At 42.2% G+C, this 18858-nt stretch overlaps 3 protein-coding genes and 3 long non-coding RNA genes across 39 annotated transcripts in view; 3 read left to right on the plus strand and 3 right to left on the minus strand.

Annotated features, from left to right (window-relative positions):
* Nucleotides 1–1020, plus strand: part of LOC126988486 (heparan sulfate 2-O-sulfotransferase pipe-like) — a 46884-nt gene extending 45864 nt beyond the window's left edge. For 3 of the 4 annotated variants that reach the window (XM_050846627.1, XM_050846628.1, XM_050846626.1), the window contains exon 6: nt 411–1020. In XM_050846627.1, the coding sequence (XP_050702584.1) occupies nt 411–586 (176 nt within the window). In that variant the 3' untranslated portion in view covers nt 587–1020. The remainder of the gene's footprint in view (nt 1–410) is intronic. The other variant, XM_050846625.1, reaches the window with a different exon arrangement.
* The window catches only part of LOC126988483 (melanoma-associated antigen C1-like), a 109851-nt gene that overhangs the window by 4413 nt on the left and 86580 nt on the right, over nt 1–18858 (minus strand). The window lies entirely within an intron of this gene.
* Nucleotides 891–1407, minus strand: LOC126988507 (uncharacterized). Its single transcript, XR_007742112.1, has 2 exons — nt 1325–1407; nt 891–1210 (listed from the first exon to the last, which is right to left on the minus strand). It is a non-coding gene; the product is annotated as an uncharacterized LOC126988507 (long non-coding RNA).
* On the plus strand, nt 3374–7610 carry LOC126988493 (glia maturation factor gamma-like). The gene is made up of 4 exons (XM_050846690.1): nt 3374–3483; nt 5764–5854; nt 6617–6802; nt 7442–7610. The coding sequence occupies exons 1-4, from the start codon at nt 3481–3483 to the stop codon at nt 7579–7581; spliced, it is 420 nt and encodes a 139-aa protein (XP_050702647.1). The 5' UTR covers nt 3374–3480; the 3' UTR covers nt 7582–7610.
* On the minus strand, nt 7905–14377 carry LOC126988499 (uncharacterized). 6 transcript variants are annotated; one of them, XR_007742101.1, is made up of 3 exons: nt 14237–14377; nt 8696–14153; nt 7905–8229 (listed from the first exon to the last, which is right to left on the minus strand). It is a non-coding gene; the product is annotated as an uncharacterized LOC126988499 (long non-coding RNA). The 6 variants fall into 6 exon arrangements; XR_007742099.1 differs by having other exon boundaries at nt 8542–14153; XR_007742098.1 differs by having other exon boundaries at nt 8387–14153.
* LOC126988496 (uncharacterized) lies at nt 13986–18852 on the plus strand. Of its 5 annotated transcripts, none has more exons than XR_007742081.1 (3): nt 13986–14135; nt 14298–18635; nt 18696–18852. It is a non-coding gene; the product is annotated as an uncharacterized LOC126988496 (long non-coding RNA). The 5 variants fall into 5 exon arrangements; XR_007742080.1 differs by having other exon boundaries at nt 18702–18852; XR_007742082.1 differs by having other exon boundaries at nt 18766–18852.

Here is an 18858-nt window from a genome sequence, read left to right on the forward strand (position 1 = left end):
ATCCCTGTGCTGTCCAACTCCCTGATGCAAGAGTTAACCAGCATCTCCTCTCTTTCATCCCTGTGCTGTCCAACTCCCTGATGCAAGAGTTAACCAGCATCTCCACTCTTTCATCCCTGTGCTGTCCAACTCCCTGATGCAAGAGTTAACCAGCATCTTCACTCTTTCATCCCTGTGCTGTCCAACTCCCTGATGCAAGAGTTAACCAGCATCTTCACTCTTTCATCCCTGTCGCTGGTGAACTCAAAAACAACCTTCCTTCGTCTGTATTTCCTCCTCCTCCTCCTCCCCCTCCTCTACCTCCTCTTCCCTTTTTCTTCCTCTTCTTCTTCCTCTAACCTACCTCCTCCTCCTCCTCCTCCTTCTCCACCACCACCACCTCCACTCACCCCCCCTCCTTCCCCCCCCAGAGCACATCCACCCGAGCAAGACCAGGCGGAACGAGAACTTCTATAGGCCTAGCGTGGAGGCTGAGGCGGTCAAGTTCTTACGGAAGGGGTTCGAACTGGAGTATGAATTCTATGAGTTTGTTAAGCAGCGTCTTGACCACCAGTACCGGGCCTTAGAGGGGAGGAGGAGGAGGTGAAGGAGGAGGAGGAGGAGGAGGAGGAGGAGGATGGAAGGCACTATGTGAAGGAGAGAAGGGAAGAAGGAGGAGGAAGAAGAGGAAGGTCATGGAAACGAGGAGGAGGAGGAGGAGGAGGAGAGAAAGAGGATGAAAGGAAGATAGAGAAAGAGAAGGAAGGAGGAAGAGAAGGAGGAGGAGGAGAGAAACGAAGAGAGAGAAGAAGAGGAAGAGGAGGAGGAGGAGGAGGAGGAGGAAGAAGAAGGGCTGTGTTTGAATGTATGTATCTATAGTGAGGGAGGTTGTAGTAGTAGTAGTAGTAGTAGTAGTAGTAGTAGTAGTAGTAGTAGTAGTAGTAGTAGTAATAGTAGTAGTAGTAGTAGTAGTAGTAGTAGTAATAGTAGTAGTAGTAGTAGTAGTAGTAGTTTTGTAAGTGTTAGAAAGGCCATATACTTATATTTTATCTTCCTCTTCCTCCTCCTCCTCCTCTTCTCTGTCTTCCTCCTCTTTTTCTTCCTCTACCTCTTCTCTTTCCTCTATTTCTTTTTCTTCCTCTTCTTTCTTCTTCTTCTTCTTCTCCTCCTCCTCCTCCTCCTCCTCCTCCTCGTCTTCGCTGTCTTCCTCCTCCTCTTCTTCTTCCTCTACCTCTTTTCTTTCCTCTATTTCTTTTTCTTCCTCTTCTTTCTTCTTCTTCTCCTCCTCCTCCTCCTGCTCCTCCTCGTCTTCGCTGTCTTCCTCCTCCTCTTCTTCTTCCTCTACCTCTTTTCTTTCCTCTATTTCTTTTTCTTCCTCTTCTTACTTCTTCTTCTCCTCCTCCTCCTCCTCCTCCTCCTCCTCTTCCTTCTTCCTCCTATTATTATTATTATTATTATTATTATTATTATTATTATATTATTTGCTATATCAATAAAGAAACACACAAATACACACAATTAAATCACTCTATTAATTATATCCATAGTAAATTTAAAAGCCATATATAATTGTTACCATGTTAAACGTATCTATAGGCATTATCAGCTGTTATCGATATTATGTTGTTTTTGTTTGGTATCAGTGAGAGAGATTATGATAAGGGTGATTAGAGAGAGAGAGAGAGAGAGAGAGAGAGAGAGAGAGAGAGAGAGAGAGAGAGAGAGAGAGAGAGAGAGAGAGAGAGAGAGAGAGAGAGAGAGAGAGAGAGAGAGAGAGCATTGCAATCATTCTTTTTTGTCTGGTATCAGTGAGAGAGATTATGATAAGGGTGATTAGAGAGAGAGAGAGAGAGAGAGAGAGACCATTGCAATCATTCTTTTTTGTCTGGTATCAGTGAGAGAGAGATTATGATAAGGGTGATTAGAGAGAGAGAGAGAGAGAGAGAGAGAGAGAGAGAGAGAGAGAGAGAGAGAGAGAGAGAGAGAGAGAGAGAGAGAGAGAGAGAGAGAGAGAGCATTGCAATCATTCTTTTTTGTCTGGTATCAGTGAGAGAGAGATTATGATAAGAGAGAGAGAGAGAGAGAGAGAGAGAGAGAGAGAGAGAGAGAGAGAGAGAGAGAGAGAGAGAGAGAGAGAGAGATTGCCTGATAGTCGGGATGGCATAGTTATCCCTTCTCCTTTGTTATATAATTATCCAACAATAAGCCACCAATTAATCAGACTAAAATATCTACGTTTAATATTACAAAGGAAATGAGGGAAAAGACTTTATCCCCGCGGTCTCTGTAAACACGCCCCTATCGGAAAGACATTGATATACTCCTAATGGAACTTTGAACCTTCTTATAAATTATCTTCATATTATTATTACCCGATTAAGAACGTTTTTAACCCTAATTGGACCTTATAATGATTGATATGTGTTCGATAATAGCCCTTGGAAACGTTTAAATAGAGGGGAATACGGTGAAATAAGACGAATCATTTGTTTTTGAACGTCGGGTCAAAGGTCAAGGATCAGTGTTACGGAGATGAGCACTGAGGTCACGCGTAGCTCTAATAACGTGAGATAATGAAGAAAATGAGGAAAAAGAGAAAGAAAATGGAAAGTAATGGATATGGAAGGGAGGAAAAGGAAGAATAGAGAAAATAAATAAAGAAAATAAAGAAGAAGAAAGGGAAAGAAAAGGAATTAAAGGACAAAGAAGAAAAGGAAGAAGAGAGAAAATAAATAAAGAAGATAAAGAAGAAGAAAGAGAAAGAAGGAAGAATAGAGAAGAAGAGAATTAAAAGAAGGAGGAGAAGGAATTAAAGGACAAAGAAGAGAAGGAAAATGAAGAAGAGAGAAAATAAATAAATAAGATGAAAAAGAAGAAAGAGAAAGAAGGAAGAAATAGAGTTTAGAGAGGAGAAATGATTGATTGATAGTTTATTGTTGCAGGTAAACAACAAGGGAGAAGGGAGGAACATGCCATCCCTACGGACGAGGAGGAAAAGACAAAGAAGAAAGGAGAAAAGAAAGTAATAAGAAAAAACTTAGATAAATAAATAAGAACAGTACATTAATAAAGGGTTAAAGTAGTTTTTTGTTGAATAAATTAATATTATACTACCACATCCAGCCCAACGTTGCCAGATTATCGTACTCAGCCTCATATATTTACCCAAAAACTGTCTCCTGGGCCCCAATAACTATATCAATCTATATTTATCGTTAAAATAGTTAGATCCTGATGTTTCTTGGCAATAGTTAGGCGTTAGAAACCGGTAAATACTATGCTCTGAGTACGATAATGTGTCACGGTGATCCAGCCTCGCACCGGAGAGTAAGCGACCACAACACAGCGCAGTCCTCGAGGCGGGTTGGTGACGTAACGCTGTGTGCTTCCTGTGCCCGCCCCGCCCCGCCCCGTCCCGCCCCGCCCCAGGCACTGATAAGGCGCACACCAGGCTGACGAGGAGGACCCGCTGCTGAAGGAAGGCTGTTTGGACTTGAGACAATGGTGGGTGGCTGTGTGTATGTGTGTGTGTATGTGTGTTATCATATACGTGTGTAATATTATAACTTCGTTCGTTTCTTGTAAGTTTTGGTATTTAATTGTCTTTTTACAGCCATTGCACCTTATCAAACCCTTTCTTTTCTCTTTGAACCCATTTCTTGTTGTAGTGGTTGGAAGGAGTCTTACGGTACGCCAAAGCCCCCTGGTAGGAAGCTTAGTTTGGGGTAATATGTAGATTCACTCCGCGCCTTCAATACCGCCCCCATGACAGTAATAACCTTCATCTCCTTGTTTTTCTTTTATATGGGGCTAGTTAGGCTACAGGACCATAGCAATATAACAACCTTGGTAATATTTTGCAAGAAGTCCGCCTCCCTCTCCGCCACTCCTGCCCCCCTACCCCCCAACACAAGCCTGGGGACCTGTGGGGAACCGAGGGTCGAGGGGGGGCAAAGTTCCCCCCATTAAAGTTTATGTTATGTTAAAGTTCGGTTTGAGTAGTTCAAATCTGCCCTCTCAACCAAAAACACCAATTTCCCGCGGGTTCCCCAAGATGGTTAACCCAGTAGCAGCCGGGATCATGTTTCTTAATGGTCCCCCCAAGCGAGAAAAATGAGAAAAAATCACCCCTCACACAAACCATTTCATAATATGTATCCAAGCATTTGTCATCAGATTATGTATCATCTATTTTTGGGGGGTTTATATCATGGCACAAATTTGGCCCGTCGCTGCTACACGGTGAAGCCACAAATTTGGCCCGTCGCTGCTACACGGTGAAGCCACAAATTTGGTCCGTCGCTGCTACACGGTGAAGCCACAAATTTGGCCTGTCGCTGCTACACGGTAAAGCCACAAATTTGGCCCGTCGCTGCTACACGGTAAAGCCACAAATTTGGCCCGTCGCTGCTACACGGTAAAGCCACAAATTTGGCCCGTCGCTGCTACACGGTGAAACCACAAATTTGGCCCGTCGCTGCTACGGTGAAACCACAAATTTGGCCGTCGCTACACGGTGAAACCACAAATTTGGCCCGCCACTACACGGTAAAGCCAAATATGGCTCAGAAGCTGCTACACTGTTAAGACACAAATTTGGCCAGTCGTTGCTACACGGTAAAGCCACAAATTTGGCCGTCGCTGCTACACGGTAAAGCCACAAATTTGGCCCGTCGTTACTACGGTAAAGCCACAATTTGGCCCGTCGCTACACGGTGAAGCCACAAATTTGGCCCGTCGCTGCTACACGGTGAAGCCACAAATTTGGCCTGTCGCTGCTACACGGTGAAGCCACAAATTTGGCCCGTCGCTGCTACACGGTAAAGCCACAAATTTGGCCTGTCACTGCTACATGGTAAAGCCACAAATTTGGCCCGTCGCTGCTACACGGTAAAGCCACAAATTTGGCCCATCGCTGCTACACGGTAAAGCCACAAATATGGCCCGTCGCTGCTACACGGTGAAACCACAAATTTGGCCCGTCACTGCTACACGGTGAAACCACAAATTTGGCCCGTCACTGCTACACGGTGAAACCACAAATTTGGCCCGTCGCTGCTACACGGTAAAGCCACAAATTTGGCCCGTCGCTGCTACACGGTAAAGCCACAAATTTGGCCCGTCGCTGCTACACGGTGAAGCCACAAATTTGGCCCGTCACTGCTACACGGTGAAGCCACAAAGTTTGAGAATACAAATCCTGTGGAACACAATGTATGGCCAACACAACACTACCCATTGACCTTTGCGAAACGGTTTATGCGTAACACAGTATTTCCGAAACACAACTTATGGCCAATGTTACTTTTACGGAACACTGAACTTATGGGCTAGGTACCTTCACGAAACACTGAACTGACGGCTAATGCAACACACTACCCGGTTAACTTTACGAAACACAACAGTTAACGGAACACTATCAAATCACCTTTACGAAACACTAAATTTATGAGCTAGATACCTTCACGAAACACTGAACTCACGAGCGATGCAACACACTACCCGGTTAACTTTACGAAACACAACAGCTAAAGCAACACTATCTAGTCATCTTTACGGAACACTAAACTTATGAGCTAGGTACCTCCATGAAACACTGGATAAATGTGGTTGGATATGTGGTTGTAAACGGATGAGGGTGGATGGGTGGGAGCGGATGGGACAGAGCGGAATGGTGAGTGTGTGTATGAGGTCGGAAACGGATGACAGGGTGGTTGAGTGGGGGTGGATGCAACACCTGTACTTAGCTCTGACGCAACACTCATCCGCTCTCCTTCCTTTCAGAGTGTTCCGCTGTGTACGATCGACCCGGGGCTGAAGGAGTTGATGCGTAAATTCCGCTTCCGCCGTGCCACGACCAACGCAGCCATCATCAGTGAGTGTGGAGGAGGAGGAGGAGGAGGAGGAGGAGGAGGAGGAAGATGAAGGCTAATCTATAATTCTTTTTAGATAATTTTTTTATTTTATTTTGTGTTTTTCTTCTTCCTCTCCTTCCTTCCTTCCTCTCTTCCTTCCTTCCTTCCTTCCTTCCTCTCTTCCTTCCTTCCTTCCTTCCTTCCTTCCTTCCTTCCTTCCTCTCTTCCTTCCTTCCTTCCTTCCTCTCTTCCTTCCTTCTTCTGCCATTATTAGTAAGTGTGGAGGAAGAGGAGGAGGAGGAGGAGGAGGAGGAGGAGAGATTGTGAGAAGAGTTGATGCATAGAGGAAGAGGAGGAGGAGGAAGAAGAAGAGGAGGAGGAGGAAGAAGAAGAAGAGGAGGAGGAGGAAGAAGAAGAGGAGGAGGAGGAAGAAGAAGAAGAGGAGGAGGAGGAGGAGGAGGAGGATTTTTCTTCTTAATATCCTTATCCATCTTCTTCCTCCTCTTCTTCTTCCTCCTCCTCCTCTTCTTCCTCCTCCTCTTCTTCCTCCTCCTCTTCTTCCTCCTCTTCTTCCTCTCATATATTCCTTTCTCCTCCTTTCCTTCTTCCTTTCTTCCTCCTCCTCCTCCCTCTCTTCCTTCTTCTTCCATTTCTCTCCCTCCTCCTCCTCCTCCTCCCTTCCTTCCTCCTCTCATGTCTTTCCTCCTCCTCCTCTTCCATTCTCTCTCTCTCATCCACTTCATCCATATATCTCATCCACTCATCCACTCATCCGCCAACAGTGAAGGTCAACCAGGCAGCCTCGGAGATCGTTCTGGAGGAGGAGTTGGAAGACCTGGAAGATGTGGATGCACTCCGCTCATCCATCCCGGACACTCAACCGCGCTATGTTCTCTTCTCCTGGCGGATAGAGCATGCGGATGGCCGGGTGTCTTTCCCAATGGCCTTCATCTTTACCACACCCCGAGGTACGGATGACAGCGGATGAGGGCGGATGAAGATGCAGGAGTAGTGGGTTGGACAGAGGGGCATTGATGTGTTTATAAGTGTGGTACGGATGGCAAGGTGGATGAGGGCGGATGACGAGGCGGATGAAGATGCAGGATTAGTGGGGGGTTGGACAGAGGGGCATTGATGTGTTTATAAATGTGGTACGGATGAGGGCGGATGGCAAGGTGGATGAGGGCGGATGAGGGCGGATGAAGATGCAGGATTAGTGGGGGGTTAGACAGAGGGGCATTGATGTGTTTATAAGTGTGGTGTGGATGAGGGCGGATGGCAAGGTGGATGAGAGCGGATGAGTGAGATTGGATAGGAGAGAAAAGAGAGTGTGTGTGTGTGTGTTTGTGTGTGTATAAGGGTGGAATTGTAGTTGATGGATGAGGGATGGATGACAAGTTAGCAATTTCGGAAGATCAGTCAGCTTGAAAATATCGATAGAAGATAGAGAGGCAATTTTCGTCAACTCCGAAGTAGAAAATTTTAGTGCGGTTTTAAGCAGCTGTTACGTTAATTTTCAAGATACACGATTATAATTACATAACAACCTCGGTGTACCCCATACTTACCCCCTCCTCCTCCTCCTCCTCCTTCTCCCCCTCCCCCAGACTCCCAGCCGAAGCTCCAGATGATGTACGCCGGGAGCTACAGCCACGTCGTCAAGGAGTGTGAGTTGACCAAGGTGTTCCAGATACGGGATTTGGACGAGCTTGACGAAGAGTGGATTCAGACCAACCTCGTAAAGTGATGTGTGTGTGTGTGTGTGTGTGTGTGTGTGTGTGTGGAGGGAGAGGTGGAGGAGTAAGGGAATGGAGGGGAAGAGGAGGAAGAGGGAGGGAAGAACAGCGAGAGGAGGAGGAGGAGGAGGAAAATGAAGGAAAGGAAGGAAGGAAAGAAGGAGGAGAAAGAAGAAGAGAAATAGAAAGGGAAGGAAGAGGAGGAGGAGGAGAAGGAGGAAGGGAGAGAAGAACGGCAAGAAGAAGAGGAGGAGGAGGAGGAGGAGGAAAATGAAGGAAGGAAAGAAGGAGGAGGAGGAAGAAGAGAAAAAGGAAGGAAGAGTGAGTGTGTGTGTGTGTGTGTGTGTGTGTGTGTGTGTGTGTGTGTGTGTGTGTTGGTAACTCCATCAGTATTTGCGTTGATATTGTTTAGTGTTAAGTAATATTTTTTGTGGTTTAACTTTCTTGTTCTCGTCCAAACACCTTCCGATTAAGACCGTGTGAATTCAGAACATATTTAGACCGTATTAACCCGTGTAGCAGCGACGGGCCAAATTTGTGCCATGATATAATCCCCCAAAAATAGATGATACATAATCTGATCACAAACGCTTTGATATATATTATGAAATGGTTTGTGTGAGGGGTGATTTTTTCTCATTTTTCTTGCTTGGAGGGACCTTTAACCCGTGTAGCAGTGACGGGCCAAACTTGTGCCATGATATAATCCCCCCAAAAAATAGATGATACATAATCTGATCACAAATGCTTTGATATATATTATGAAATGGTTTGTGTGAGGGGTGATTTTTTCTCATTTTTCTTGCTTAGAGGGACCTTTAACCCGTGTAGCAGTGACGGGCCAAATTTGTGCCATGATATAATCCCCCCCAAAATAGATGATACATAATCTGATCACAAACGCTTCGATATATATTATGAAATAGTTTGTGTGAGGGGTGATTAGTCTCATTTTTCTCGCTTGGAGGGACCATTAACCCAGTAGCAGCGACGGGCCAAATTTGTGCCATGATATAATCCCCCAAAAATAGATGATACATAAACTGATCACAAATCCTTTGATATATATTATGAAATGGTTTGTGTGAGGGGTGATTTTTTCTCATTTTTCTCGCTTGGAGGGACCATTAACCCAGTAGCAGCGACGGGCCAAATTTGTGCCATGATATAACCCCCAAAAAAATAGATGATGCATAATCTGATCACAAATGCTTTGATATGTATTATGAAATGGTTTGTGTGAGGGGTGATTAGTCTCATTTTTCTTGCTTGGAGGGACCTTTAACCCAGTAGCAGCGACGGGCCAAATTTGTGCCATGATATAATCCCCCCAAAAATAGATGATGCATAATCTGATCACAAACGCTTCGATATATATTATAAAATAGTTTGTGTGAGGGGTGATTAGTCTCATTTTTCTCGCTTGGAGGGACCATTAACCCGGGTCGTGGCTGTGATACGGTGGACCCTAAACAGGGCTCGCCATAAAACACCTAATTCGAGCTGATTGTAGGTGGTGGTGGAATAGAGCAACCCACCATGCATGCCCTGGGTCACTGTGGTGGGTGAGTGATTTTGAGGTGGGGGTTTTTGTCATGGGTGGTGCTGTGAGGTCATGGCAGACTGAATTAGCTACCCATACAGGAATCACATGTCAAATTCTCTATAGTAGACAGCAAGCGACTCTCAGGTAGATGCCACACGTCACGAGACTGTTTATTCTGTAACAAACACCACACACAAAAATAATGGAGTTTGGGTATAAGTTAACAAAAAAAAACACAAAAATAATGGAGTTTGGGTATAAGTTAACAAAAAAAAACACAAAAATAATGGAGTTTGGGTAAAAGTAAGTATTTTTAATGGTTTTATGGTCGTGAGGAGTACTCAGATGTACGTTCCATGATCTTTTCTTAGTCTCAAAATGCAGGTTAATGTTGATGTTTCTCAGCCACTTCTCAGCCTTCCCGTAGCCCAAGCGCACGGGTTAACAAACATGATCCCCGCTGCTTCCCGGTTAACTGAGACCAAGCTAAATTAGACCATATTTATATTTAGACTTTATGCATCAAATGACTGTGTGATTTTGGACAGTATTGATTATAATTATTTAAACCCATTTTTTTTTCGAATTTCTTCCGCACAATTCTCGTACGATTTTGAATTTTTTTGTGTTTAATTAATTTTTTTTTAAACTGTTCTGCACAAGTTTTAATTTATATACATTTTCCCGCTCGGTTTAAAACATCGAAGCAGTATTTTCCATGATATTTCTTAGTGGGTATTTACTGATAGTGTTAATATGTTATGATTTTAATATATGTGTGTGTGTGTGTGTGTGTGTGTGTGTGTGTGTGTGTGTTGAATTAGTATTTCCGATATTATTAAGTTGTTTGCATAATATTCACTCTTCTTCTTCTTCTTTTTCCTCCTCATTCTTTCTCTAATGTGTTTTTTTCCATCTCGCTAAATATACAAAAAAAAATCACGCTATGCAAACATTCTTATAAGTCACAAAAGCTCTCTGGATAGTTTATCATATGTATTACCTGTGTGTGTGTGTGTGTGTGTGTGTGTGTGTGTGTGTGTGTGTGTGTAGGGAGAGAGAGAGAGAGAGAGAGAGAGAGGTGGAGGAAGAGGAAGGAAATGGAAGGAAAGAAGGAAGAGAAAGAAGAAGAAGAGGAGGAGGAGGAGGAGGAAGATGAAGGAAGGAAATGAAAAGGAGGAGGAGGAGGAGGAAGATGAAGGAAGGAAATGGAGAGGAAGAGGAAGAGGAGAGAGAGGAGGAAGAAGAAGATGAGGAGGAGGAGGGAAAGAAAGGAAGGGAAGGAAGGGAGGAGAGGAATGTGTGTGTGTGTGTGTGTGTGTGTGTGTGTGTGTGTGTGTGTGTGTGTGTGTGTCAATCACAGAGGAAGTAAAGAAAGAAAGAATGAAGGTGTTTGACAATAATAATAATAATAATAATAATAATAATAATAATAACAATAATAATCATGACTTTCCGACAATACCCCAAGGCTCAACTAGACTCCCAGGACCTCACTAACGACCCTTATTAAACCCATTCACCTATTCACATATACACACACTCTCCGATGTTATATAAATAGTGTCTAACAATGTATTTGGTCTATGGTGGTTTAACGGAAAGGACAGAAAAGGATCGGATTGTATTGGAGAGAGAACAGAAGGAGATTAGATTGTTTTAGTGGTTCGTCAAGACTTATTTTCGTCATCAGTCTCGCCAGAAGTATCGCCAAATTATTAGTACAGGTAACTCTTGATTGACGCGGGTATTGTATCCTTGAAGAGGTCGCGTAACTCAAAAACACTGTAAATCAAACAAGAGGTAGGTTTGTATCACTCTGACTCCTCTCCCTCTCGTGGTTCCTCCTCTGGCTGCCCTTCCCCTCGTGGTAGCACAGCAGCGAGGGTGTTGTTGTTGTTGTTGAGTAGCGTGGCAGCGTGGGTACTGTGTTGTTGTTCAAGTTGCGCGCGGGAAGAACCGAGCTCAGCTGTGTGGCCGTGTGAGTCCAGTTGCGTGAGACATCTGGTGGCCACTCCATAAAATATCGCGTATAAGTGAAAAAAAACGTGTAAATTAAACATCTATTTGGTTTTTGGACCACGCGGTATTTCAAAAACGCGTAAACCAAACTCGCGTAAATCGAGAGTTACCTGCATTCGAATTTTGTATCAATTTCTACGCCTCAGTGAAGGGAGATCAAGTCTTAAGTACTGTATTCTGTCTGTCATGCAAGAGAGAGGACAACAAGGGATCAGATTGTATTAGAATGATTAGATATTTTAGGATTTAGATATATTGTATAGCTTTTTATATATACATCAAAGAAGCCTATTGTTCAGTCTGTGTTAAAAAGATATTAGAGAGAATGGAAATTAAGGTCAAACTAAGATAACCAATATTTACGATTGATACGTTTTCTATTGCTTTTATAAACACAAACAGCAAAAAACATCAAATCTAGCTTATTATATTCAGTCTGTGTTAAAATGATATGTGAGAGAATGGAAATTAAGGTCAAACTAAGATAACCAATGTTTACGATTGATACGTTTTCTATTGCTTTTATAAATACATACAGCAAAAAAACAGAGGTCAAATCTAGCCTATTATATTCAGTCTGTGTTAAAATGATATGTGAGAGAATGGAAATTAAGGTCAAACTAAGATAACCAATGTTTACGATTGATACGTTTTCTATTGCTTTTATAAATACATACAGCAAAAAAACAGAGGTTAAATCTAGCCTATTATATTCAGTCTGTGTTAAAATGATATGTGAGAGAATGGAAATTAAGGTCAAACTAAGATAACCAATATTTACGATTGATACGTTTTCTATTGCTCTTATAAACACAAACAGCAAAAAACATCAAATCTAGCTTATTATATTCAGTCTGTGTTAAAAAGATATTAGAGAAAACAGCAAATGAGGTCAGATTACATTCAATAACCAATATTTACGATCGATACGTTTTCCATTGCTTTTATAAATACATACAGCAGAAAAACAGAGGTCAAGTCTAGCCTATTATATTCAGTCTGTGTTAAAAAGATATGTTAGAGAACGGCAAATGAGGTCAGATTGCGTTAGCTAACTTAGATTTTATGATTATGATTTGTGAAGTTCCGAAGATGTTTTGTACGAGACTGATGTTTTACGTTTTAGAAGGGAAGCTCAAATTTGCAGTGTGTTTCGTAGAGAGAGTTAGTTTCGTTGAGTGTGTTTCGTAGAGTGTGTTTCGCCGAGAGTGTGATTCGCCAAAGTGTGTGTTTCGCCATCAGGGTTTTGCCAAGAGTGTGTTTCGCCAAGAGTGTGTTTCGTCAAGAGTGTGTTTCGTCAAGTGTGTTTTGCCATCAGGGTTTTGTCAAGAGTGTGTTTTGTCAAGTGTGTTTTGTCATCAGGGTTTTGTCAAGAGTGTGTTTCGCCATCAGGGTGTTTCGTCAAGAGTGTGTTTCGGCAAGAGTGGCTGGAGTGTGTTTTGTCAAGAGTGTGTTTCGCCATCAGGGTGTTTCGTCAAGAGTGTGTTTCGGCAAGAGTGGGCTGGAGTGTGTTTCGCCATCAGGGTGTTTCGTCAAGAGTGTGTTTCAGCAAGAGTGGGCTGGAGTGTGTTTTGTAAAGAGTGTGTTTCACCAAGAGTGGGCTGGAGTGTGTTTCGCAAAGAGTGTGTTTCATAAAGTGTTTCGCCAGTAGTGGGCTAGTTTTTTTTTGTTTTTTTTCATCTTTTTCTTCTTTTTTCTTTTTCTTTAACTTCTTTGTTTTCTGTTTCTTTTCCTTGTTCTTCTTTGTTTCCTCTTCTTCTTCTCCTTCATCGTCTTTTTCTTCTTTTTCTTCATCATCGTCAAAATTTTCTTCATCGAGTGTTGCGTCAAGAATGTGTTACTGCTGGTTCCCTGAGTGCGTTCCGTCAAAAGTGTTTCGTTGAGTGGGTTTAGTGTTTCGTCAAGGGAGTTTCGTTGAGCGTGTTTAGCGTTTCGTCAAGGGAGTTAGTTTCGTCTATGTAGTGTTTCATCGAGCATGTGTTTCGGCCAAAATGTGTTTCGTGAAGTTAGTTTCGTCAAGCATGTGTTTCGCCGCTGTGTTAGTGTTTCGATGGCAGAAGTTTTGTGTTTCATTCTGTGTTGACAAGTGTTGCTTTTTCATGTTCCGGCAGAGTGTGTGTGTGTGTGTGTGTGTGTGTGTGTGTGTTCCGAGAAGGGTTCGTTCCACCAGTAGCTGTGTGTTTCGTGAAGTTTGTGTTGTTTTGGCAAGAGTTGGTTTCGAGTGTGTTTCGTCAAGGGTTGTGTGTTTCGCGGAATTTGTGTTTTTTTATTTATTTATTTATTTATTTATTTTACAACGAAGGAGACAGCTCAAGGGCACAAAAAAGGGAAACAATAATAATAATAATAAAAGGCTCGGTACTGTCGGCGAGAGTTAGTTTCGTTGAGGGGTGTGTGTGTTTCGTGGAGTCTATGTGTTTTTCGGGAAGAGTTATTTTCGTCTAAAGTGTTTCGTTCAGGGCCGTGTGTGTTTCGTGAAGTCTACGTTTGTCGGGAAGAGATAGTTTCGTCTGAAGTGTTTCGTTGAGGGGTGCGTGTGTTTCGTAAAGTTTGTGTTTTTTGGCAAGAGTTATTTTCGTCGGAAGTGTTTCGTTGAGGGTTGTGTGTGTTTCTTAAAGTCTGTGTTTGTCGGGAAGAGTTAGTTTCGTCGAGTGTGTTCCGTCTGAAGTGTTGCGTTAAGGGGTGTGTGTGTTTCGTGAAGCTCAGTTTTTCGGCAAGAGTTAGTTTCGCCGAGTGTGTTTCGACTGAAGTGTTGCGTTAAGGGGTGTGTGTGTTTCATGAAGCTCAGTATTTCGGCAAGAGTTAGTTTCGTCTGAAGTGTTGCGTTAAGGGGTGTGTGTGTTTCATGAAGCTCAGTTTTTCGGCAAGAGTTAGTTTCGTATGAGTGTGTTTCGTCTGAAGTGTTTCGTTGAGGGGTGTGTGTGTTTCATGAAGCTCAGTTTTTCGGCAAGAGTTAGTTTTGTATGAGTGTGTTCCGTCTGAAGTGTTTCGTTGAGGGTTGTGTGTTTCGTGAAGCTCAGTTTTTCGGCAAGAGTTAGTTTCGTCGAGTGTGTTTCGACTGAAGTGTTTCTTTGAGAGGTTGTGTGTGTTTTGTGAACCTCAGTTTTTCGGAAAGAGTTAGTTTCGCCGAGTGTGTTCCGTCTGAAGTGTTTCGTTGAGGGTTGTGTGTTTCGCAAAGGTTGTGTTTTTTTTGCAAGAGTTAGTTTCGTCCAAGTGTGAGGAAGAAGAAGAGGAGGAAGAGGAGGAGGAGGAGGATTTCTCTTCTTAATATCCATCTTCTTCCTCTTCCCTTCCCTCCTCCTCCTCCTCCTCTTCTTCTTCTTCCTCCTCTTCTTCTTCTTCTTTTTCTCATATATTCCTCTCTTCATCTTCCCATCTTCCTCCTCCTCCTCCTCTTCCTTCTTCTTCTTTCATCATTTCTCTCCCTCCTATCTCCTCCTCTTCTTCCTCCTTCCCTTCCCTATCCTCCCTTCCTTCTCCATCTCTTGTCTCATGTCTTTCCTCCTCTTCCTCTTCCTTCTTCTTCCTTCATTATTTTTCTCCCTCCCCTCTCCTCCTCCTCTTCATCTTCTTCCTCCTTCCCTTCCCTATCCTCCCTTCTTTCCTCTCTCCATCTCTTGTCTCATGTCTTTCCTCCTCCTCCTCCTCTTCCTTCTTCTTCTTTCATCATTTCTCTCCCTCCTATCTCCTCCTCCTCTTCCTCCTCCTTCCCTTCCCTATCCTCCCTTCCTTCCTCTCTCATGTCCTTCCTCCTCCTCCTCCTCCTCCTCCTCCTCCTCAGTCATTCATAAACCCCAGAACATATCCGCATTGCTCTCTAAGTACACACAACATGACATTCAAGCACTCACGTAACAGACACTCCAGCGTTCCCTATTAACCAGGTACAAGTTAATTCATCTATACAAACCCTTATGTATATATATTGTGAGTTACGTGTCATCTATAACCACTCCCGTTTTCTCTGTATTTAATGGTGGACTATGATTTTTTTCAGAGTTAGTTTAGACCTCAATCCAGAACTAATGCTTTATATCCCGGTTAATTATGGAGTATTAGTCGTGTGAGAAGCGTTACGTCTGTAGTATAGGCGATGTAATTATTTATGTATTGACGCAGCGATGTGTGTGTGCGTGTGTGTGTGTGTGTGTGATTTCGTATGTGTACACAGAGGAATGTTACGATTATGTTATGTATATTATTATTATTATTATTATTATTATTATTATTATTTTGCTTTCTTGTGATCTGTGTGTGTGTGTGTGTGTGTGTGTGTGTGTGTGTGTGTGTGTGTGTGTGATTTCGTATGTGTACACAGAGGAATGTTACGATTATGTTATGTATATTATTATTATTATTATTATTTTGCTTTCTTGTGATCTGTGTGTCTGTGTGTGTGTGTGTGTGTGTGTGTGTGTGTGTGTGTGTGTGTGTTTGTGTGTGTCCAGTCAACCATCGTACAATCCGCTATACAAATTCCAAACACACTTATGTAAACCGAATTCCTGTTTTCTATAATTACCGTAAAAAATTGAATTACCAAAAAAAAAAAAATTCACAGTTGCTATAATTACCATAAAAAAGTTAATTATAAAAAAAATCACTATAATTACCATAAAAAAGTTAATTACCATATATAAACAAATTCACACTTGCTATAATTACCATAAAAAGCTTAATTACCAAAACAAAACAAATTCACACTTGCTATAATTACCATAAAAAAGTTAATTATCATATATAGACAAATTCACAGTTGCTATAATTACCATAAAAAAGTTAATTATCATATATAGACAAATTCACAGTTGCTATAATTACCATAAAAAGCTTGATTACCATATATAAACAAATTCACGCTTTCTATAATTACCATAAAAATCTTAATTACTATATAGACAAATTCACACTTGCTATAATTACCATAAAAAAATTAATTACCAAAAAAAAAAAAATTCACGCTTTCTATAATTACCATAAAAAACTTAATTACCATATATAAACAAATTCACACTTTCTATAATTACCATAAAAAACTTAATTACCAAAAAAAAACATTCGCTCTCTATAATTACCGTAAAAAACTCAATTAATTTCTAAAACTTAAGAATATACATAGACTTTTTAACACTCTGTATGTCTGTTTACCTTAAGGCGCCGGAGTATGGATGTCGCGAGCTTGTACAGGGAGGAAAAAAAGTCGTGTCGCACTGCCAGTCTTGCTAAAGGGGACCAAGGCGGGAGAGAGAGAGAGAGAGAGAGAGAGAGAGAGAGAGAGATTTACTTTCTATGATTTACTTGATCTGATTATTATTATTATTATTATTATTATTATTATTATTATTATTATTTCCATTAAGTTGACATTATAATCTTCCTCCTCTTCCTCCTCCTCCTCTTCCTCACCCCCCTCCTTCTCCTCCTCCTCTTCCTCACCCCCCTCCTTCTCCTCCTCCTCTTCCTCACCCCCCTCCTTCTCCTCCTCCTCTTCCTCACCCCCCTCCTTCTCCTCCTCCTCTTCTTCCTTCCTCCTCCTCCTTCCTAAGATAGATACATAGATATAGATATTTTTTGGGTGTTATTGTATAGAAATAAGATTAAAAATTGTGACGATTTTAATAGATGCACGATAGTTCTCTCTCTCTCTCTCTCTGATGATATGTAAAAGCTGTGATGAGGAATGAGAAAAAATATAATAATAATAATAATAATAATAATAATGATTGCTAAGGTGTGTAATTATGTATGTTTTATTATCCAAAGTATGTGTGTGTGTGTGTGTGTGTGTGTGTGTTCTCAATCATCCGTCTCAACTAATTATTTTCTTTACAGGGCCGAGTCAAATTAACCCCGTCCATTGCAATCCCTTGATCACATCCTCCCTCGCCTCGCTGCACACGCCTCTCTACTCAAGCTCATCCCTATACCGTCCAAATCCCATACGCAGGACTTAACCAGCATCTTCACTTCACCATTGTAGAGCGAGTGAGGCAACGCGACCCTTCTCAGAGACACGGCAGTCCAGTCCTCATTGACAGAGCGGCTTGGTCGGATAGATTTTGATCGCCGATAGAGTGGAGTGGGTCTGTCGGCACCCTGGTATGGGACGCCTTTGGTTCAGGCCCGTGCAAGGAAGGGAGCAATCTTTGGAGTGAGCCTTCTCCCATTCCCTCCACACACACACACACACACACACAGGATTAGTTAAACAAGCATATAAGCAAATCTTTTTATTATTGGTATTGTTATAAGCACTGGGTAGGTCTCTCTCTCTCTCTCTCTCTCTCTCTCTCTCTCTCTCTCTCTCTCTCTAATGTGCATGTGTGTGAGAGAGAATCACCACAGGATATTAAGTACATAAGCAAACACACACACACACACACACACACACTTACAATATTCCTATTCAGATATTATAAAAAAAAACATGTTTGTGTGACGTACAGCAATCATAATAGGGAAGAAAAATTACAGTATATTCTCCTTAACAAATTTGAGTTTAGTTAATAATAATGTTTTTTTTCTTTCCAGTCAAATACAAACAGATGAGATTTGTATTCAGAAAGGAGAGAGAGAGAGAGAGAGAGATTGAAAGAAAGCAAAAAAACACACACACACACACACACACACACACACACACACACACACACACACGTTTTCATAAGTTAACAATAATTCAAGTTCGCTATTTTTTTCTTTTCCTTCAGTAAGCTGCAAATGATTCCTTGGTAAGCTTTTTTTTAGTAATACATATTTTTCAAGCTTGTCTATATTTCCTTCCTTCCTTCCTCTCTCTCTCTCTCTCTCTCTCTCTCTCTCTGAAGCTGCAAGATTGATACTAAGCTCATAAACTCAAACTTTGCAACACACACACACACACACACACACACACAGCAACAAGCAAAATTACGGTTTACATGACGTGTGCGCACCGGAAACTGAGTAGAGAGCGTACACACACACACACACACACACACACACACACACACACACGAGATAGGCACATGACAATATATGAACTTAATCTTCTTCTTCCTTCTCCTTCTTCTTTTCTTTCTTCAAACTTGCATGCGTGGAGGGATGACTTGACTGACGGACTGGCGGATTAAGACTAGGAGACTGGTTGAGGTGTGGGGGGGGTGCTGGGGAGGAGAGGAGAGGAGGAGGAGGAGAAGAGGAGGAAGGGGAGAGGCAGAAGGGACCCAGGAGTTCAAGGTATAAGGAGGTGTTGGCAATACTGCAAGGAAAGGAGAAGGTGGTTTGACAAGGAGTGTTTCGTGGGACCATTACCAGCGGACTCGTGTCGTCAAATTGTGTTCCGATGATGAGGGGAGAGGAAGAAGGGAAGAGAGAGGTAGAAGGAAAGAAGGGAAGGAAGGAAAAAATGAGAGAGAAGGGAAGGAAGGAAGAAGGGAAGAGAGAGGTAGAAGGAAAGAAGGGAAGGAAGGAAAAAATGAGAGAGAAGGGAAGGAAGGAAGGAAGGAGAGAGAGAGAGAGGTAGAAACAGAGAAGGGAAGGAAGGAAAAAATGAGAGAGAAGGGAAGGAAGGAAGGAGAGAGAGAGAGAAACAAAGAAGGGAAGGAAGGAAAAAATGAGAGAAGGGAAGGAAGGAAGGAAGGAAAGAGAGAGACAGAAAGAAAAGGAGAGAAAAGACTGAAATTGAGAGAGAGAGAGAGAGAGAGAGAGAGAGAGAGAGAGAGAGAGAGAGAGAGAGGAAAGG

This window comes from Eriocheir sinensis, chromosome 69 (assembly GCF_024679095.1).
Source record: "Eriocheir sinensis breed Jianghai 21 chromosome 69, ASM2467909v1, whole genome shotgun sequence".
Classification (NCBI taxonomy): Eukaryota; Metazoa; Arthropoda; class Malacostraca; order Decapoda; family Varunidae; genus Eriocheir; species Eriocheir sinensis.

Bases quoted from the DNA above. Each gene is read 5' to 3' on its own strand.
- LOC126988493 (XM_050846690.1), top strand. The intron at 5,855-6,616 runs GTGAGTGTGGAG...ATCCGCCAACAG, and splicing joins GACCAACGCAGCCATCATCA to TGAAGGTCAACCAGGCAGCC. The intron at 6,803-7,441 runs GTACGGATGACA...CCCCTCCCCCAG, and splicing joins CATCTTTACCACACCCCGAG to ACTCCCAGCCGAAGCTCCAG.